Source organism: Squalius cephalus, assembly GCF_949319135.1.
Source record: "Squalius cephalus genome assembly, chromosome: 24".
Classification (NCBI taxonomy): Eukaryota; Metazoa; Chordata; class Actinopteri; order Cypriniformes; family Leuciscidae; genus Squalius; species Squalius cephalus.
The window spans coordinates 20,321,480-20,344,793 of NC_137145.1; the positions used below are offsets into that span (position 1 = coordinate 20,321,480).

At 37.5% G+C, this 23,314-nt stretch overlaps 1 protein-coding gene across 1 annotated transcript in view; it reads right to left on the reverse strand.

Annotated features, from left to right (window-relative positions):
- The window catches only part of sppl3 (signal peptide peptidase 3), a 40,026-nt gene that overhangs the window by 10,459 nt on the left and 6,253 nt on the right, over positions 1-23,314 (reverse strand). The window contains exons 2-3 of the mRNA XM_079860886.1: positions 5,163-5,240; positions 3,285-3,376 (exon numbers count right to left, since the gene is read on the reverse strand). Coding sequence (XP_079717012.1) covers positions 3,285-3,376; positions 5,163-5,240 — 170 coding nt within the window. The remainder of the gene's footprint in view (positions 1-3,284; positions 3,377-5,162; positions 5,241-23,314) is intronic.

The following is a 23,314-nucleotide window of genomic DNA, read 5'->3' on the forward strand; positions in this document are numbered from 1 at the left end:
TAAATTTATTCATGAATGTATCTTTCTGTCCAGAGAGACCAATCTCGAGGGAATTACCTCGAGATACTGTCGTACAGGGGTTTTCAAAGTGTGGGGCACGCCTGCCCCGGGGGGCGCCAGAGCATGCCAGGGGAGGCGCGGAGAGTGGTAAAAAGTATAGCCTAATAATTAGTTTAAACTATAATTGAGTTTAGGCTAATTATTATATGTATTTTTTTAATATTTAAGTGTTTTTATTTAAAAGATACTAAAAATAATAAGACAAAAATAAAATAAAATTTTTTCACCCAGAATGCCGTAGCTGTGAATTTGCTGCTGTTTGGCAAGCCCGCCAATACAGGTATGCCTATTAATACAATGGAGCGATTTCTGAGATCGATTCTGTTCCACTATCTGACAACACAATAAGTCGACGCATCTCAGACATGGCACAAAATGTGAAGGAGCAAGTGTTAGACAGCGTCAGACATGGCCAATTTGACGAATCCACCGATGTGGCCAGCTGCGCTCAGCTGATGTGCGGTACGTGAAAAACATGGACATTTAAGAAGAGTTTATTTAGTAGTCCTTTGCCCACCCCACACAACAGGTCAGGGCTCCAGACTGCAACCATTTTTCCTGCCAGTGCGACCAAATATTTATTTATCCACAACGTTGCCGAGCAGCGAATGCACACAAAATGAAAGCGGAACGGAAATGCGCTGCTCATTTATGCTTCACGCACCGTTTAGTTCGGACCAATAATAGACAGCGCAGCGCCCCGAACCTGCCAGTCGCGGGCCGATCTCGAGACACTGTTACTAGGAGATCCAGACTCTTGAGATCCAGTGAAGAAATCCATTGAATTCGCCTTTGAATTAATAACATCATTGCTGCGAGATCCAGTGAGAAACATTCCGATTTGGCGCGATATCAGATCAAACAGTGCTGACGTGGAAACCAGGAGAAACTCATATAGAAGGCTTTCAAGTCCACAAATCAGCAACATTTACCATGGATTTAGGCTAATGTAGTAACTCTAACCATAACTATGGTATTGTGACAGAAATAGTCAAACGCTTATAAGTACTACACATCTTTTTCCTGCACTTCAAAACTATAATATCATATATAAATGTTATTTTTAATGTGATGACCAACACATTTGTTGTTCATCCTTCAAAGAAGTCGTAAAACAAAAAATTAAGATCTAGGAAAACTCTTATTTAAACACTTATTTAAAAATAAAAATAAATTACCATTGTAAACAGTAGGATGCTTATTGGCTATTTTCACTCCCTAATATAATTTTTTTCACTCGATTTGCTTTTTAATTAATATTAAGACATATGAATGATAATAATTAAAGTTAATTTCATCTACACCCTAAATTAAGCTTAGTGCTTTATTGTCAGCCCCAGTGCTATCAGATATTTTCTGTAGAACTCAGTGGCGCTGATGCCCTCAAATGTTAGTCTGACTCTGGAGCCCTGCGAACTTAAAATAAAACTGCACATTGTAATATCTGTACGTTAAGTCTATTATTAAATAATTTGTCAGTATTACAGTTATTTTGTGGGAAATTTGAATAATTGCTTTGCAAGCTGATTTAAGGTGTGCCCCTACATTTTCTACTTGCGCTCCTAAAATTTTCAGTCAGGGGCTACAGCGCTCCTAGTAAAACAAGTTAGTCTGGAGACCTGCAGGTGAACAGATTTTCAACAAATTGAACGGATTTGTGAGAAAGAACGATATAGACTGGGAACGCTGCTGTGGCATATGCAGTGATGGGGCAAAATCAATGACGGGCCGCCACAGTGGTCTCATATCGAGGGTTAAGGAGGAAGCCCCGAGAGCCGTGTGGACCCACTGCACGATCCATAGACAAGCGCTTGCTGCCAAGATGATGCCAAATGATCTTCGGAGTGTCCTCCACGAAGCTGTGAAAATTGTCAACCTGATTAAAGCACAACCTCTAAATGCTCGTCTCTTCCACATTTTATGCGATGAATTGGGAGAGCACTACAAACAGCTGCTTCTGCACACCTAAGTCCGCTGGCTGTCAATGGGCAGAGCTCTATCACACCTTATTGATTTGCATGAGGAAGTACTACTTTTTCTGTCAAATGTTCAATCCCCACCGGCGCAGCACATGAGCAATTTGAAATGGATTGCAAGGTTGGCTTATTTGTCTGACATATTAGTACGCCTCAACACGCTTAATACATCATTGCAGGGCAGAAAGGGCAATGTGGTTTTGGCATATGAGCAAGTGTCCTCGTTCAGGAGAAAGCTGGATCTATGGGCCACTCGTGTGGAGAAGGGATGCTTGGACATGTTTCCCACGCGGGCTGATATCATGAAAGAGACAGGGCTGTCAGTGGTTACTATTCAGCCTCTGGTCACTGAACACTTGAGGGGTCTGTGTCAGCAATTCACACTATTTTTCTGACGAGACAATCCAGGATGAGTGGATTCGCAATCCATTCAAGTTCAAGGCAGCAGAAAGTGACGCACTGTGTATACAAGACAAAGAGGCTTTAATAGATCTGACTAGTAATCATTAACTGGAGCAAATGACGACACACCATTGGCCATTTCTGGCTCTCTGTTCAAAATTAATTTCCTGAACTCACACAAAGAGCACTAAGGAAACTTTTACCATTCGTTTAAACTTATCTGTGTGAATCAGGATTTTCTGCTATGACTTTCATCAAGAACAAATATCGTTCACGTCTTCAAGTGGAGGATGACCTTCGTCTATTTCTGACGTCACTACAACCACGAATTAGTCTTCTCTGCGCAGCGAGGAAACAAATGCATACCGCTCACTCAGGTAGGGATATCATTATTTAAGCATAAAGTTCTTTCCCCACTCTCTGTTACAGATCATCTGACTGTTTTGACTGGGATGGACAGTTCTTACAGTTTTAAATTGCTATGAGCTGTGATCTGTTCTTTTCATGCGGAACCATCATTGTTTTTGTTAACCTATGTTTTAAAAGCGTTTCATTATTCTAAGTTTTAAAAATGTTAATTTGTTATTATTCTGAAAATAACTGCACTTTTCATGTTAACACAAACAATGATAAAAGTGCGGAGTTAACAGCCATTGGGTAAGTTGTGTCAAAAGGGAGGCCCACTGTCTTAGACTTTGAAAACCCCTGCTGTAGTATATTGTTTTATTATATTAACAACTGTAAGCTGCTTGAATTATCCGAGGTGAAGAAGTCAGATTAGTAGGTTGTATTCGTATTTCCACAACACTTTCTTGGCTCATGACAAGGAACTAGTTCAGGACTCACTGTTGTTAGTGTTGGCATTGTTGAAGGAGCCAGGGTTGGTGGGGTTTCCATCCTTGTCCTTCTCCTGGTTCTCACAGTCCATGTTTAATGACCTGTGTGGACAGACACAGTTTATCCACAATTCACAATTTGTCTGGCCCCTAAGTGAACCAACATTGGACAAAACCAGGATGCCTGAGCTTTATGAGGTTTTGACAAGTCACAGATGGCATATTTAATTTGAAGAGAAATTAAAGGCTATGAGGAGCAGAAGTACAGTCATTTTAATAGTGATGTAGCGATCATGATTTTTCATGGCTAATTATGATTGCTGACTTTTTACAAGCAAATGTAAAAGTTTCCAATTTTTACTTTGTGTAATTATGCAAATTATCGCTCTGTTAGTAGGTGGCGCTTATGGAACAGCAGCGATATAGCGTTTCCTCTGCACCTACAAACACTCCTTTAACGCATTATTAAAGTAGGCATTATATGGAGGGAAGCAGAAAAGTAAATGCAATCGAAACTTTTCTGAAGACAGTCAGTTCACTACACCCACCGCCAATTCAACATTTATATTTTTCTTCCAATATTTCGAGCATGGCAAACAGCGAGCGAACAGTATTTTCTCTGCTGGCACGTCTGTGCCCTCCAGCATGACCCGTCTCTGGCCTGTGTTAAAGTCCTGTTTACAGACTTGAAAATGTAATTTGTGTGGATATAATACACTGCAGTTTGTGAGCAAGTCCTGAAACGAGATCGACCAAAATAAAATCGACACTTCTGTACCTCACAGCTTAATTTTCTTTCACAACAAATTAAATTTGTCATGTAGAAAAACAACTATGCCCACTGATTCAGTCAATAGATACGTTTAAAGGTCCAGGATACAAATGTACATTTTTTTTTCTGCAAACCCAAGCAAGTAATTATTTTTCACTTGTCATGACATTGTTCATCGGCTACATTACATAAAACAATACTTTTTATAAGCATTTTAAAAATATGTACTAGAAAAAAAAAACATTGAAAGATTTTTTTTTTTTGGGGGGGGGGGGGGGGGGAATAAACAATTCCCTGTATAATAAATATTTGTGAACACACAGGTTCAAAATATTTCTTTAATATTTTAGAAAGAAGTCTCTTTTGCTCACCAAGGCTGCATTCATTTGATCAAAAATACAGTAAAAACAGAAATACTATTTCAATCTAAAAAAACCTTTTCTATTTTAATATATTTTCAAATGTAATTTATTCTTGTGATCAAAGCTGAATTTCCAGCATCAGCACTCCAGTCTTCAGTGTCACATGATCCTTTTTTCATGATTCTTTAAGGAATTGAAAGTTCAAAAGAACAGCATTTACTTGAAATAGAAATCTTTTGAATCATCATAAATGTCACTTTTGATCAAGTTCATGTTTCCTTGCTGAATAAAACTATTAATTTTTTTTTTAACTCCACACCTTTGAACGAAAGTGTATATATTATATATTTCCCTACAGAGAAAGAAAAGGAAGTAACCATATAAATATATTTATTTTTCACTAAAACTTATTTTCATTTTCAGCAATGCATGGAAATTATACAGCTTGCATCATCAATGACTGCTATGAATTCATAAACTTGTTTTGAAAACATTACTGATCAGTTTAGAATTTAATTTCAAGTCATTTTCGTTATTTCAACACAAACTAATGCGTCAGCCAGCTAAATAACTTGACATATTTGGTGACATGATGACGTTTTAAAATCAACAATGCTCAAAAATCATCAGAAGACCAAATGACTATGCAAAACATGCACATGATCAACAAATATCATATTTTGTGTCAACACAGCACTGGTTCAGTCCTAATAGCCGAGCCCTGAGGTCTGCAGCAGAAGAGATGAGAGCTCACCTGAAGCTGCCATACACGATGAGGAGGATGGAGATGAGGAAGGTTGACACCTGGCTGGAGTCCACAAGGGAGTACGCCCTGAGGAGAGGAGAGGAGAAAGGAAGTTTTTTTTTTTCACAACAACAACAAAAGGATGGGTACCAGATATGTCATTCATCAGACACAAAGACAGCCACCCTGTACGACCCTTCCTGGTTCAAAACCTGCACTTGAATGTGCTCACTATTCACACCATCAGCCATTGACCCAAGTGTGTGGGTGAAACGTGAATCAAAGCTCAGCCTGGTCGAGTTGTTACAGAGCTGTGCATGAGAAAGATCTCATGTTACGGCATTCCCATCCTCCCAGAGCTCCGCCGAGCGTCTTGAGACCTGCGCTTGCCTTTTGTAAATAACAAGCTTTTAGAGAAAGAGGTCAGGCTGTACACTGTGTGCGAAGCAGACTCTTAAAATATGATTACAGCGAGCAAGAGACAAGTTTGTTTGCTGGATAAATAATGTGCGGCTGTGAACAAAAGCAGCAGACTTGATTGTGTGCGTTAATGTTGTATGTATGAATAAGGAAAGTGAGAGCAAGAAAAAGTAGGACGAGACGCTGACCTTATCCTCAAATGAAACGCTTTACTATGGACAATAAATGGTTTGAAGAAAAACACATTAGTAGTCACACACAGGCCTAACCTCGACTCTATACGTAATGATCCGGAAACACAGAATAGACGTACATCCAGACAGTAGAAAGGACAAAAAGCGAAGCGAAGAGAACGAGGGGTGTTTGAGGATGTGGGTGTGACGGGTTGACACTTAGCCAGGGTTCAAAGGAAGGCGTGAGGAATGTGTGCAGGCTCTGTGAGGGCCGTCTGGCCCCCAAAACCCTATAAAACAGCTCAACTGAGCTCTGACGGACACAATGTTTCAGAATCACAAGTGACCACTGGGAAAGAAAACAACATATGTAAGGCTTAAATGTGTGTTATATAGCCATTTTCATTCAAACTGACTTTATTATCGTCAATTACTGAGGTTAAATAGACTATTTACATAATTAGTGGTTTTAGCTAAGGCAAGCATGGACATGCATGGAAGAAAGGACCAGACCAGAACATTATACAGACTTGAATGTGGGCCCTTTTGATTTAGGCTAGTAAGCCACCACCTACCAACCACCCAGAAACACCCTAGCAACTCTACATAGCACTACTCGCATTTTCTTATGCAACACTTTAATTGCATATTACTCCTGTGTGTGTGGTGATACTCCTGAGAAGAGATCCAAACAGACAAGCCAAACAAACAAGCTAAAGTCTATGGAAGTGTATTGTTGTTAAAGTTTAAACATGAGTGCATATTCAATGTGAAAATCCTTTTGGTTACAACAGGTATTTCTATTAACTGTGATTTTAAGATTATTTGTATTGTGTTTTGTGCACATAATAGTAGGGGCGGAACGGTACACAGAAGTCACGGTTCGGTTCATACCTCGGTTCAGACATCACGGTTCGATACAATGGAGGGAAAAGCAAAACAAAAATGTAGAAGGCAATTCTTTTTTTATTGTGCATGTCTCAGGCTGTACCACCAAAGGAAAATAAATGTCTTAAGCCATTTTTTAAATAAGTTTTATCAATAAAGTAAAGGCATAAAAACAGTTTATTTGTAGTGCATTGACAATAGGTTTATATAATTAGTTTATTAATTAAATTAATAATTAATTTAAAATTAATTTGCTATATTTCAGATTAGGGGTGGGCGATATCTCGATATTTACGATATATCTCGATATTTTTTAAACTCGATATGGATTTTGACATATCGTATATATCGATATATTGTTTATATTTAATTCTGATTTCGCCACTTTGCTTGTTTGCCTTCTCTGTGCTGTGCTCGCCCCCGGCCTCCTTGCTTTTGTTCCCCCTCCCCTCGCGTGTTGTCTCATTCAACCAAGTCCCCCGAGTCCGGTCAGGCACATCAATCTTTCCCCGCCCAGCGAGTGCTTGAAGTGCGTCAGAAACAGCGCGCGCGCGATCAGTTGTTGTTGGTAATTTTTTGTGTAACGTCGCCTCTCGCCGTATTGCTTTTGTTTGAGGGTGCTTAACACACTCACACTTAACATGCTCCCCTGTAGAAACGGGCCTGGCAGCTCGCGCCAGGTCTAGACACGGTGAAAGTTTCCTGATTGTGACGGATGGCCGAATTTACATGACACATTATAAATTAGCATTAGCCTACCTATTCTGCTATAGATACAGTGCCAAAAAGAAGAGGATAAAGGTGGATAAAGACAGAGGTAAAGTGATGTAATGAATGAACAGTTTATCTAATTGCATAGTAGTAAGATACTGTAATTTAATGGCAGTTATTTTTACCTTAAACTTTATGCTAGCAGTTGTTCTGAGTTCTCCAGAGGCCCCAGACAGTGTGATTTTGTAACAATCATGTCAATTTTTAGATGCATTAGTATCACTTTTTTTTTTTATTAATGTTTTACTCTACAGTTGTGCAGTTTTTGGGGGATATATGGCATTTTTTTATTTATTTGCCAAAATTAGTAATGATATTTCTATACAGGTTTATTTAAAATAGTGCAATATGTATTATTTCTTCCTTTATTTTACAGTTAAATTATTATTTTTGTATACATTTGTATATATATTTTTTTTTTTTTTAAATGTCGCAGAAACACTTTGTTCCTACATGAACTGCCTACCTATTTGCACTTCAATAAAAAAAGACTTTGTGGTATTTGGCATATTTGTTTTTGCAGTAGTTTTTGGGGGGTTATTTTTCCTGTAAAGATATCGAGATATATATCGTATATCGAGATATAGCAAAATATATCGAGATATATTTTTTGCTCCATATCGCCCAGCCCTATTTCAGATCAATATTAGCCTGGGAAAACCCAGACAACTTCCGGCAAATTCAGATTTGCTCGAGAAGTAGTCTGGCAAAGAGCTCATTAAAGCCCATTTCCATGGCCTAGAAATCGCGGCACCAATCAGAAACGTTGAGGCGGGCTTTACACAATGACGATCGCTCTGATTGGTTTTAGGTCTATCCAACTGCGCCCAGAGGCATTTGAGCGACGTCTGTTGGTGACGCCTCTTTGGAAATGATTTGTCTATGGAGCTTTGCCAGACCATAAATCAGTTACTACTGAGAATGGTCTGGTTTTAACCAGGCTAGATCAATATATTTGTTTTCCTTAAGATAAGGCGGAGCTTAAAAAAAAAAAAAAAAAAGATAAGGCAGAGCTACAGATTAGGTGTCCCTAAAGAACTATCATTATCTAACATTAGTTCCGCATTACATGAATTAATTTGCATGAGAGTTTTATTTATTTTTATAGCGTGTATTCTCCGTGTATATTCATGCACCAAACCGTGACGCCCGTACCGTTTCGGTTCAATACGAATACAGGGTTTTTCCTACATTGAAAATTTTTTGGCGGCCGCAAAAACGATTTTTTGTCCCGCCAAAGCCTTATTTGACCTGTAATTGGGTTTTGTGAGTGAAGCAGGCTACTGACGGAGTGACGGAGAGAACGATCACAGCGCCCCACCCCGCGCGGGCACTCTCCGTCTTCAGTTCTGTCTTTGCTCTCCCTCGCATCAAAATCAACTGATCCTAAAGGTCGGAAGACCCAATCCATGTTTCACGTGGTGCATTCGGAGAATATTTTTGCTGAATTAGCGCTGGGTGTGAATTGCAGTCAAAAAAAATTTGCCTTATCTTCTCTTACAACTTGTGACAAGCATTTCGCACATGCAGCTGACATAACTTTAAATGAACGCAAAAAAAAAAAAAAAAAAAAGTGGGGAAGTGGGTTTGAAGTGGGGTTTTTTTGTGTGTGTTGACAAATCTTTTGTGATGTCCTAACAGCCAGGATTCCCACACAACACGTCCGCTAAAGTCCGATTCGCGACCTAATGACTCCTTTGAGCCGATTCATTATAATGAATGGTTAAAGCAATTGGTCTGCCCGTCAGTGTCTGAATCGGTGTATAACAAATCATTACTGAGAAGAACATACAAATCTGAAATAGGGGTGGGAGAAAAAAAATCTATTCTTAGATGCATTGCTTCTCAAATTATTATTATTTTTTTTCTAATAACGTAATATTGACGGAACGCAAAAGGCGGTACTCTAAGCGGACGTGCAGTGTGCGTGCAGTCTGTGGCGCGCACATAACAGACTCGCGCACTTAACAGACGCATGATGGCTGAGCGCCAAATTCGAACGGCACCCTCTTCGTTAAAAGCTAGTATATGGAAAATTGGCAATTTCATTGTTAGGCTACCTATTTAGTATTTTTTGTATGAAAGCTGCTTTCAGTAGCCTATTTAGTTTTCACATCAATATACTGTAAACCAATCTGTTATACTTACGTTGTACTGCCCTGCAATATGTGCAATGCCAGTCACAAAAAGTTACATTTTGACTGTGCTCTCTGCAGATGTTCATTCACTTTTTTTTGTATAAGCTGTTTTTGATTGTGGTATACAGCAAACCTTTCAAGTCATAACTCTTTATTATTTAGTTGTGAATAAGAGGCTTTGTATGTTACTAATTATTCAGGATATGTGTAAGTCCACAAGCATTGTATGAGAGCTGCTGGTACATAATTCTATATTTTTGAACAAAAACTGTTTGTGATTTTGCTACAGCAAAGTGTTTTTTTGTCTGAAGGATTATATTGCTCATTGGAAATAACAAGAGGATGTTGGTTAGAAGTCTATTATTAAATGCTAGAGATTCAGAATATGCTGAAGTTTGTATTAATTTACAACAAGTACGCTGCTAGTACAGGCACACATTTATTTTCCTGTTAGTTCTTTGCAATGTTCAAATCAATTCCATTTGTTTTATTAATAAAATTAATATAGGAAGATGGAAGTAAGTTCGTTATGGGTCATCATAAATACTTTGCTTTAAAAGTACCAAGTAAAAAAAATAAATAAAAAAAATCGTTAGTAATCGAATCGAATCGTGAGGTGCCTAGAGATTCCCACCCCTAATCTGAAATGAGAAAGTAAGTGTGCTTACCTCATTTAGCAAGAGTGTTTAGTAAAATTTAGCCTTAATAATCCACAGTATGTATAGGCCTATACAAACTGTTTCTTTGTATTTATTTTAAATTTAACATTTATTGTCAATATTGGGCTTGCGGATCATGTGGGTACTAGGGTACTCTTTGCTGTGTGTGGATGAACATGTCGGTCAGCCACCACCGAAGACCAATTTTGACCCAGGAAAAACCCTGGAATACATGTACCGTTCCACCCCTACATAATAGTAGGGGCGTTGAAATAATTGTTGCATCATAGCCTACTGACGTTTCTCTGATGTCATTCGTCACACTCGTGCTAGCGCAAAATGGCAAAGGGAGGCGAAACACAAAAGAGTAATATTGAAAAGTGAGGATTAGGGTTGGGAACCAAGAGTGTATTTGAAAAATACCGGAACCGTGTGAAATTCCTAAGTTTCGGTTTCTGAAAATGGTTCTGGTGCGATGTGTGGGCGAAGTGCTGGAAGCTTATCCTTCAATAGAATATGAATATTCTCATGAATATTAAAATAGTAATGAATGCACTGAAAAGCCCTCGCGCTACTCATGTATGTTTTGCGTCAGATATCAACTCAGAGAGAGAGTATAAAGACAGTAGAGCTGCACGATTAATCTTTAAAAGATCTCGATTCAAACACCCACGCGATCTTATTCCTAAATGACAAAAACTTCACACCGGAACATTCAAATCTGTTTGCGCTGTCGCTGACCCAGATAGAGCAGTTGTCAATACATATGAAACAGCTTTACTTTCAGTCTTTTCAACCACACAGTATCGATATTTCTGTGTTACAAATATTCAAATGATCACAGAAGTACTAAGATAAAAGTTTATAGTTCGAGTATAAACACTGATGTCTACGGTAGAAACCAAAATAGAGTAAATCACCTTTTGAAAGTCAAATAACGAGTGTATCGATTACATCTGATGCTTCAAAACATTCATAAAGACGACTGTTAAAGCTGCAGTCCGTAACTTTTTTGTGTTCAGAATTTATATAATGAGCGAGTAATAATTAATAATAATAATTAATAATTCGTTACATTATGTATGCCTCGAGTACATCATGAATGCCTTTTTCCAAACCGTGTTTTTGTCTTATCCTGAATCACTACTGTAAGTCTGTAATAGGGGTGTCCATGGTTAACCGATTAACCGTTAAAAATTGCGTAACCGAGTGAAACATTTTGCTCGGTTAAGTGGCGTCAATGGCGTGCATTGAATTTAGTTGTAATACATTTTTGCACCACCAGAGACCGCTAGACCAGTTTTCTAATATGAAGCGGGCAAAGAAAGCGCGCGTCCAAGAGTGAAGGCTGTGCGCGAGCCAGAAACAAACATAGTATCCGCGCCACTGATCGCAGAGCCACAGCTTTACCCATAGACAGTATAAGAAGGCTTTACCCCAGCATTTCCTAAACATGTACTTGCTAATCAAAAACACTTTATATGAACAAACTACTAATCTATAAAACACAATCGGTCTTCCGACCTTTTACTATTGTGTTGATATGCGCGAGGGAGAGAGAGCAATACAGCGCTCGTGTTGTTTGAAGGCGGTGAGAGTGCGCGCGCGCGCGGCCGTCACTGTTTGTTCTTATGCGCCCTGTCCACTGATCTAAATAATTAGTTGTTACGACGACTTATTTGTTCCCTCGTTTTAATAAATCGTGGACACGTTGAACTAATTCCCTCCCTCATTTTGATTTAACGAATTTCAACGTGGCCAAAAACAGTTTAATACTATTAATTAGTGAATGCTAAAGACCTATTTTTTGTGAATTGGTGAATATTCAGGTGAATTATTTCGTGGCCACGAATTAATAATAATTATTAAACTGTTTTTCTTACCTGTGAAGATAGCTCTTCAGTGAAGGCCGACTATTCTCGTACAGCTTTTTATTCCTTTTTTTTTTTTTTTTGTGAATTGGTGAATATTCAGGTAAATTGTTTCGTGGCCACGAATTAATAATACCTCAGCACGTTTTACAAGACCCTTCTCGATCGCAGCGGCAACGAGCACTTTGATCACTTGATTTAAAAAACAAAACATTTCAGCGCTAGATCGCCTAAAAAAAAAACGAACGAAATGAATGCTCTTCTAGTTAACTGGAGATGTTTTGTTTATTTGTATTGGTATTCGTGCCGCGAGATGTTTCAAAAGTGGTGGGGACAATATCGACCTTAGAAAATAGTGGTGGGGACATGTCCCACCCGCAAATTACGCCTATCTCGGGGTTGCGGCGCGCACACTATGGTTAACCGAGTATTAACCGCTAAGGGCCTCGGTTAACGGTTAATGAAAAACTTGAAAACGTGCAGCCCTAGTCTGTAATAAGCGTTTATACTCGGGCTACATAGACATATACAGAGAGAAGTAGCTCCGACTACAGTGTTCTTCCGCAAGACGCGTGCAGTTCTGTTTCTTAACCACTAGAGCACTGATTCATCCAGTAATGAAAACAAGTTTCACCTGTCTAGGTCTTACATGTGTGTTCAAGCATATTCTACCCCTTCTGAGAGGGTATTCTCCACTGCTGGAGATACAATAAGCTTGAAGAGGTCCCAAATTCTCCTAGAGAATGCAGAAATGTTTATTTTCCATCAGAAAAATTTATTATTTTGCATAAATTGCTAAATAATATGTTGAATTTGTTGACATTACCAGTCAAACTCATTTGACAAGCATAAGAAATAAACAAAAGGATTGTGCATTTTCCCCTTGCTACAAGTTTTTATATATAATTTTTATTGAATGGGAACCGAAACCGGAATCATTTGGCAGAACCGGAACCGGAAAATTTCTTACGATTCCCAACCCTAGTGAGGATGCAACACGTAATTGTGATAACGAATAGAAGACATGATAATAGTAATAGAATTGAATCGTGAGACCAGTGAAGATCCACACCCCTACATAATGGTGTGAACTAGTGGTCGACCGATATATCGCCGAGGCCGATATATCGGCCGATATTTGGAATTTTTTAGATATCGGCATCGGCCGATAAATCTTTCCGTTTGGCCGATATATTTCAAAACAGTTTGTGACTGTGCATTAGCGCTTTTTTCCACTGACGCGAACAGAGCGAGCGTGAATGAACTGAATACACTCGCTCTGCTCCGCCCAGCACCGTAAAACAAGCCACTCAGAAGTGAAACAGACATCTGACAGACACAGTAAATGACCATTCGCATTCGCTTTCTAACCTGACGCTACATTGTGTTACACACAAAAACACTCCGGCGTGCAGCAGAGTCTATTCAAACAGTACCGTGATATGTCAGATCCGCAGCCCAGCGGTAGCTCCAGTGTGGGTCACAGATGTGATATAAACAAATTCAAACAAAACTGAAAACATTTTACCTCACAAACAGTCAAAAATCCTGTAACTGGCTGTTCCTCAGATACGCGCGTTGTTCTCGGGTTACATTTATACTAGACGCTGTTTTCCAACGGACTCGCGTGCACGGAAAAGCTGGGTCGCGTGCATTACAGATCAGTTGGTCGTTGAGGTGGATGAGAGGAGAACACTGTAATAATATTACGTTTGAAAATAAATCCTTGAAAATGTTATTCACTATCTACTGTATTTATTTATCCATGATTGGCGTAATATCGTGTGTAGTATACATTTTCATATGTTCATGTATGTCATGCAAATACATGTGACGGCTTGCAACGTTTTAAAGAAACAAACAAGCAAAACTAAACACATAAATCATTATTATTTAAATATACTTGAAGTAAAACAACCTTAAAAAAAGGTTGAACTATTTAAACTATTTTAAAGTAAATAGTGTAAATAAACTATGTGAGATTTATATTTAACTATGTTGTACATAAAATGTATGTAATCTCACATACTATTTTGTCATTAATTTATGAATATTGTTTAGATTGGTTCATTAATGATAAATGTTATTTGTAACCTGCAGTAAGCAGCAGTAATTATTTATGTGACTGAAAAAATGACTGTAAATATTAAAGCAGACAAGAAGTTGCACTAAAACTTTATTTATTGAAGTGTTACCTTACCTTTTTGTTTACATTTGAATTTCTTAGTAAATATTTTTTATTGCAAAAAGAATTTTGCATAAATAGTATGTACAATAAATGTTCATTTAGTTTCACCAATATTCTTTATGTCTCTCATTTACTGTATTCACATGTATTGTATCGGCCTCATATCGGCCAGATTGCTTTCTCAATATCGGCATCGGCCATTAAAAATCCCATATCGGTCGACCACTAGTGTGAACAGAAAAAAATGGTACATCATGAATATTTGAACCGAACACACAGTTTTTACATGTGTTCATATTATAATAGTAATGGCAAATGAAAGAAAAGTGTTTTACATGCTGCCATAAATGCATTTACACAACAATTGCATAATGTTATGAGATTAAAGTGTCCCTATAATTAGGCCTGTCGCGATAATTAAATAACCGTCTGATCGCGATTATTTGATCTAACCGCGATTGTTTCAGACAACCGCGATTATTGCGCTCTTTTATAGACCTACGGCACAAGGGGGAGTCATGAACCAAAATAAATAGACAAGCACTAATTACGTTTTCTAGCAATATATTCAAAGTCATCTGAAGCCATTCCATAGCTTAATGTGAGGGACAGTAGTATATTTACATTGTTAAATTAAAGTTCACAAACTCGTCTGCAGCTGTCAATCATTCCGTTCAGCATTCAAACTCTGCAGCTGTCAATCATTCCGTTCAGCATTCAAACAACGCGCGTCGTCCGGTTACGACAGGATACACGGTAAAACTTTCTCCAATGTGACATTGACGTTATAATGCTTGATCTGTAGATAAAGGGCTGTGGATTTGCATAAAATGACTTTATTTTGCTGGAGTTTTTTGCTGTTTCTAAATGACTCGCTCGCTACCGTGTGCCTACACAGCACAAGGACTATGAATTGGCATCAGACGCACAATAACTGGAGTTTAAAACTGTGAAGAAACAAATTATCAATAAACTGTTGGACTGATATACACTAGGATTTGTGCCCTCGACATTTCTTCGCTTTGTGCCGTGAACTTTTAAATGCGCACTGTGACTCCATGTTGCATTAAGCACATCATTCTGCACCCGCGATGCGCATACGCGCTTTGTTCCGCTCTGTTTTGAAGCGTATCATATTATCATGGTTTGTGCACATTTGTTTTTATTAACATGTTTAGATTTTATTAAATTTCTGTGCAGATGTTTTAAAAAATTACTTTTTGCTGCTGATTTATACACTCACTAAGTTTAATAAACCAATTGTCATAGCTATTGAATATATTTATTTAATATTTAAAGGTGTTAACTGTAATCTTACACTGCAAAATGATAACTTAAAGGATTAAATTCATCACAATTTAATGAATGACGCACAAAGCCCTAAAACAGACAATTAATCGTCAAAGCCCTAAAACTGACAATTAATCGGCATAACCGCAATTATTTTTTAGACAATTAATCGTCAGCCAAATTTCATAATCGTGACAGGCCTATATATATGTGATAAATACGCCCATATTATGTGAATTAAAGAATAATAAATGTATACATGTTATATGTTTTTTAAAGGTTAAACGATAAATTGAGCTCCCTCTTATATCCGTTAACTTGAGTTGATAATTGTAATGGTTTATTTTCAAATCTTCAGCCATCACAGACAAAGGAGTATTATTAATCTTAGTAAATATGTTTAAATGCCTGTCTTTTCAAATGTCTATTTCTTCACTTGTATTGTTAGAAAATGAGTATTTGAGTATTGTAATGAGAAAGAGCATTTACATATCCATGACTTTGACATGTTTATTTACTGCCTTTTATTGTAAGAGTACAGATGAAGAAGAGAAGTTGTAAAGATGTAGGCCTACTTTCAGTTTCGTTATGTCTCTGTAACAAGTTGTTGTAAAAACATACATTGATGGTGAACTACCGTTGAAGAAGTTTCTTTCATTATTTCTCTCCTTTTTCAGGAGTACTACACACAGCATTTTATAGCATTAGAGTTAAGAATTCATTATGCGATTACATGCAAGTCTGTAGATATAAAATCTGTAAGGTTTTGTTCAATACCAATTGGGTGTAGTGACAAGCCTAATTACTATTGGGTTATGTGCATCACTGCCACTGTTAAAATATACATATAAATGACATGGTTTAAAGGAGACATATCATGCTTTTAAATTGTTCCTTTTTACATATAAATCATACATTTGTAGTCTATATAAAGCGGAACTGCAATGCTTGGGTCTGAATTCCTCATTATTATAGCTCCACAGGACCCTTTTCTACCCCTTTTCTGATGTGCGTCTGAGAGCAACTAGTTTTGGTGCGGTCTCTTTAAAGGGATAGTTCACTTTGAAATTAAATTTTGGTATGTTTTAGCTTACCTGAAGGGCATCCAAGATGTAGGTGTCTTTGTTTCCGCAGTAGTTTCAATTTTGATATTTTTAGGTCAAACCGTTCTTGTCTGTCAGTCATTTCATGCAGGTCTATGGATACTGACTCAAAGAGCTTGCACAAAGTCCAAAATAAAACAATTCCCCATCGTCCAAATTAAACAATTCCCCATCGTAAGTACACATTGATGGCCTAAGACACGAAACGAGCGGTTTGTGTGAGAAAACGAACAGTATTTATATAGTTTTTAGCTCTTATAACACAGCCGCGTCCAAATGATCTGAGGGCTCGGCGGGTATAGATATACTAGATGTCGCCTTGGCTACGGTTTCGTTCCAATGAACTGCAGTAACCAAGGCGACATCTAGTGTATATATCTATACCCGCCGAGCCCTCAGATCATTTGGACGCGGCTGTGTTATAAGAGCTAAAAACTATATAAATACTGTTCGTTTTCTCACACAAACCGCTCGTTTCGTGTCTTAGGCCATCAATGTGTACTTACGATGGGGAATTGTTTAATTTGGACGATGGGGAACTGTTTTATTTTGGACTTTGTGCAAGCTCTTTGAGTCAGTATCCATATACCTGCATGAAATGACTAACAGACAAGAACGGTTTGACCTAAAAATATCAAAATTGAAACTACTGCGGAAACAAAGACACCTACATCTTGGATGCCCTTCAGGTAAGCTAAAACATACCAAAATTTAATTTCAAAGTGAACTATCCCTTTAAATACAATTGAGACACTTCATACCCCGCCCCCTCTCCAGGATGCAGAGGTGACACTCGGTTCAACTCCACCCCGTTCGGCCATTTTTGTAGTTTGGTAGCAGAGATACGATTATCTAGCGGCACAGAAACTTTTTATTCACACGTTATTAACAAAATGTCAACAACGGAAGACTTGTCCAGCCAGCCTTACATGTTCGAGCCAGAGTCGGAGCCGGAGCGAGATAAAAATGAAGACGACGAACCTGCAGAACAACGTCTTCATATGGATGTATCGCAATGGTGTGTTACTGTATTTACACATGAAACTTTGGTCTTCCGACCTTTTACCACCGTGTCGATTTATTTTGATTAATATGTGCGAGGGAGAGAGAGCAAGACAGCGTCTAGTTTGGAGACGGTGTCTTGTTTACACTTTCGCCTGGCTCCGAAGAGAGAGAGAGTGCGTGCGCGCGACCGGGTCTCTCTCTCTCTGCTCGTTCTTTCAGTTAAACATGCGTCCTGTCACAAGCGCGGCAGTTCATCTACATTAGACGGTGTAATGAAGCGTGTGGGTTACTACATCCAACAACCGAACATTTTAACTTACCCTCTCGTAACTTCTGCATCTTTTAGCTTGGACTACAAAATTGCAGCGAGAAATAAAAATGGCGGATTGCTCGAAGTGTTGGGCTGGAAGTCAATGTCCTTATTTGGCAGTTCCGCTGCAAATACTGTGACGTAATAGTTCACAAAACGTCATAGATAACAGAAAAATCTGAACAGGTTGAAAAATAAGGCCAAAACAGAATATAAAGATATCAACGAAGCACCTGAAGAGAATAATTTCAACTTTTCTGTACTTCTAAACACTCCAAATATACAACAAAATGCATTTAAGGGCTAAAAAAGTGGATTTAGCATGATATGTCCCCTTTAAGATTTAGCTGAAAGGTTTTAGCCCAGCCCTAAGAATTTGACCTTAAAAGTTAATTGAAAGTCATAATACTTCTACAAAAGAAATACTTTTAAGAAAAACTTTGTGAAAGACGGGTCCAGTAGAATGTCTCGTGGAAGTGCCTGACAAACACTGGTTTATTTATTCTTATTTAGACGATCATTCATTTATTAATTTAAATGAATGAACATTTAAACTGTGATCTCATAGGACAGAGAGTGATGAAAGGAGGTGTCTGCAGACGCATGTCCTGCTAGATAACACTTGCTGTGATTTACATGATTGAATGGTCTGAATCCTCCCGGGCTTCATTCTTGCACTAGTGCAATACAAAGGCCTTTTGCACACAAAAAAAGAGGTATGTGCAACTTCTCATGTCAGTGACACACTTTCAGTATTTGACTCCAGACAGACATTTCAATTGAGATTTCAGGACACTGTCGCTGCTGTTCTGTTCGCTTAATCTAACAGCTGATTGTTGCAACAGACAGTCCCTGTAAATATACATGGGGTGCTGGGAGGCAGAACACTGGTTTGTTGATTGCATTTTTGCAAAAGCTGACTTATATAGTCACTAGAGGCCAAAACTGCAGGAGCTATGAGTGTTAATTCAGTGAAATCACAAAATAAAGTGCAACAAAATACTACGATTTATTTGATTATTATTATTATTATTATTATTATTAAATATATTACACACGCACACATATGAATTCAGTTCCTGGTACCATAGCAAAACCCTTTTATTTTAATAGTATTATTTATTTAACCATTTGAAAATAAAAATATGAAATAAATGAAATTAGTTAATTATTAATGCTGTTAATAATTATAAGTAAATAATACATTAAAACATTAGCACATAGTCTTCAAATATTGTATAATTAAGTAAATATTAGGGCTGGGTATTGACACAAATTTCACAATTCGATTCGACTTCGATTCACAAGTTTGCAATTCGATTCGATTTCGATTACGATTCGATACGATTCAATATCGATTATTTTGGATATCAGGTACAATACATTGCAAATTTTCTCAAGGAAAACAAATCTCTTAACTATTATTGTAACTGGGAGTCAGTTGTAGCCTATAGGCTTCATTAGCCTACTATAATATTGAAGGTAAAAATTAACTGATTTGTATACAAACACTTAAAATACACTTATTTATTTTTATAATAATAAAGTTATATGAAATTATATAAAAATTTAAATAGTGGCTGTCATAAAAAACTTTCCAGATTTATTCAAACATATTGAAGAACATTAAATATTATAATGAATATGTAATTTGGTGCATATATTTAACAAAATGCTCCTCTCTAGAGTAAATTTTTCTAGCTGACTAACGAGTTTATGGTCACTGGATATATGGTTTTTCTGAGGTAAATGTGACGTTACATGACATTGTTTACTAACGTCTTTCCACGGTTGAAACAGTGATTGAGCGATTCCATGTGACATGATACGGACTTCGATAAGTTGTACTCTATATTTTAACACACTTTCAGAAGCTCATTCATGTTTATTTCGCGCTGTAAGTGGTATTATTAAGGCAGAAGATCACGTGCGCTCCGCGCTGCTGCTTCTCTTGAGCTGAGCTTGTTTGTTTGTTGTTGCCAGAGCGATCTCACGCCACAGCGACAAAACGCTAATTATGTTTTTGAATTTCGTAAGAAAATGGACGTAATTTGAAATCTGAGACTTTGTTTCATATCAATAATAACAAAGCACAAAGATGATTGCGATTTATTGGATTGGATGCACGCAACAATGTTCCATTCATTCATCAACTGAAAACAGGATGACTAATCGATTCTTGGGATTTAAGAATCGATATCGTTTCGTAAAAATGAGAATCGATTAAAATCGAGAAATCGATATTTTTTGCCCAGCCCTAGTAAATATTGCATTAAAAGATTAAAGGTAATTAAAAAAAAAGAAATTCAGGTCTATTACAGTTACACTGCAAACCTTAATGCACAGATCTACTTTCTACAATAATCTAGTTAATCATTGTTTTTAATTGATTAAATTAATTGTCTGTTCTCTACAACGGAGAACACTACTTAGGCCAAGGAAGAAAAAGAAACCAGTGTAAATCAAAAATGATTACAAATGTAAGCAGAAACAAATACATTTCCCACTACAATTTAAGTCCATTTCTTTTAAAAGCTATTTGCTGCATATTCAACATCAGGGTCCAATTCATTATTCTCCGAGTCAGATTGCTCACTTAGCACACGTAGGTCTGAATGAATTAACAGCCTATTGCCAGTAGATTGACAGAAGTGGCACCATGCCACAGCTTTCAAGAGCAGGCATTTCCCTCTCTGGATATCACTACCTCATTTATCTTTCACAGTGACACATGACCGCCGATACCTTAAGATTTACACAAATTTGAATACCATGAACATCATGTATTAGTTGGGGACAAACAGCACTAAAGCCTAGCACACCCTTCAAGACAACATTTCCCTAGAAGCACTTTTAGCTAATTCATGAAAATCGTGTCATTCACGCTGACAAAACTGTCAGCAAAACGCCAGTAGGGCCAATAATCGAATAGGCCATTAAGGTGTGGTGGTAAAAACTGCTCTGGTTTACTACACAATATCCTGTACTTGGCACAGAATATAGGTTTTTGCATTGATTTTGCTTGCTCTTAAATGTGATTCAATGATATAGTACATAGTATTTTCGATAGGAAAATGTCCTGGGCCCGATATACTGCAATATGATCATTTATAACACGGCTGTCTGCTGTAATAAATAGGCTATATAAAACGTGACATCCCCGTGAACAATTCAATGAAACAACAATATGCCATTATTAGAAATGGACAGCTCTGGATTAGTAAAATGACAGGGCTTTTTTTTGGGGGGGGGGGGGGGGTTATCTAGAGGTATATCATAATTATCTTAAACTATTAACTGTATAATGCGTTGAAGTTCACATTGGCACCTCATTCATTACGTCACTTTTCAGTGGCTTTTTGTGTCTGATTTACAGTACAGTAACAGCAACTCCAGTCACCCTGGACTAATCTAGGGTTAAGTGCTTTGCTTGAGGCTTAAACCACTCAGCTGTCAGTCCACATCTTTCACAATTAGATTACCACTAGTTAAAGTCACATTATGACTTTTGTCACAAGGGATGTCACAATACCAAAATTCCAGTAGTCAGTACAGATACCATTAAAATTTTACGGTTCTCTGTACCAATTTCGGTACCAAAGCAAAATCTTTCGTTACTATTTTTCTATTTTATTTAACTATTTGAAAAAAAATAGTAAATTCAGTTCAATGGCTTTATTATTTATGACGATAATCATAAGTAAATTATACAGTAATAATCACAAGTAAATAATACATAAAAGCATTGAAGGCTACATGCTAGGGGAAAAAAAATTATTCTTAGATGCATCGCGATGCGGATGTGGACGATTCTGAATCGATTCACAAATGTCAAATCGGTTTTCTAAAAAAAAAAAAATATTTATATTTTTTTTCTAATAACGTAAAATTGACGGAACGCAAAAGGCGGAACTCTAAAGCGGACGAGCAGTGCGTGGACAGACTGTGGCGCACACATAACAGAGATGCATGATGGCTGAGCGCCAAACTCGAACGCCACCCTCTTCGTAAAAGATAACATATGGAAAATTGGCAATTTTAGTATTATTTGTATGAGAGCTGCTTTCTGTATTGTTTAGTTTTCACATCAATATGCTGTAAACCGATCTGTTATACGTACGTTATACTGCCCTCCACAGTCACAGTATGTATCAGTGCAATGCCAGTCACAAAAATTTATATTTTGACTGTGCTCTCCGCAGATGTTTTCACTTTTGATTGTGGCATACAGCAAACATTTCAAGTCATAACTCTTTATTATTTAGTTGTGTATAAGAGCGGCTTTGTATGTTACTAATTATTCAGGATATGTGTAAGTCCACAAGCATTGTATGAGAGCTGCTGGTACATAATTCTATATTTTTGAACGAAAACTGTTTGCGAATTTGCTACAGCAAAATGTTTTTGTTTTTTTTTGTCTGAAGGATTATATTGCTCATTGGAAATAACAGGAGGATGTTGGTTAGAAGTCTATTATTAAATGCTAGAGATTCAGAATATGATGAAGTTTGTAATCATTTACTACAAGTACGCTGCTAGTACAGGCACACATTTATTTTCCTGTTAGTTCTTTGCTATGTTGGGACAAGTATTGGAAGTAAATTCTTTATGGGTCATCATATATACTTTGCTTTAAAAGTACCAAGTAGTCACACACACACACAAAAAAGATGCATCGATAATCGTTACCCTCTGAATCGTAATTGAATCGAATCGTGAGGTGCCTAGAGATTCCCAGCCCTACTACATGCTGTTTAAACGTAATTACTTATATAAAAAAAATCAAGTGAAAAATAAGCAACCTTCTATGCACACGTAATTATTAGTAGTATTTTTAATACATGGAGACGTAGCTAAATCTACTGTACAGTAGCTTAATATAATTATTTGTCAATTTCTTGAAGTTAAACCGAACTTTTATTTTGACGTGTTGCCGCGAAGACCTTTGAGTTTCTGTGTGTGTTTGATATGACGATAGTTTTTCTCAAATGAAACGGTAAAATGCTCATGAAGTGACTCTCAGAGCGGCTCTGGAGATGAATTTCCTCATGTCATCATATCGTGAGGCAGCAGAGACTGAAAACAGCACGAGCGTGTGTGTGTGTGTGTGTGTGTGTGTGAGTGTGAGTGTGAGTGTGAGTGTGTGTGTGTGTGTGTGTGTGTGTGTGTGTGTGTGTGTGTAGTATGTGAGTGTGAGTGTGTGAGTGTGAGGTAAATGAAACCGCGCGTCTGTGCAATATTAGTGGGTACCGTATATACCCGGTACTACAGAAATGCTGGTATCGTCACATTTTAAAAATTTCAGTACCGAGTTGGTACCGGAGTACCGGTACTTTTGACAACAC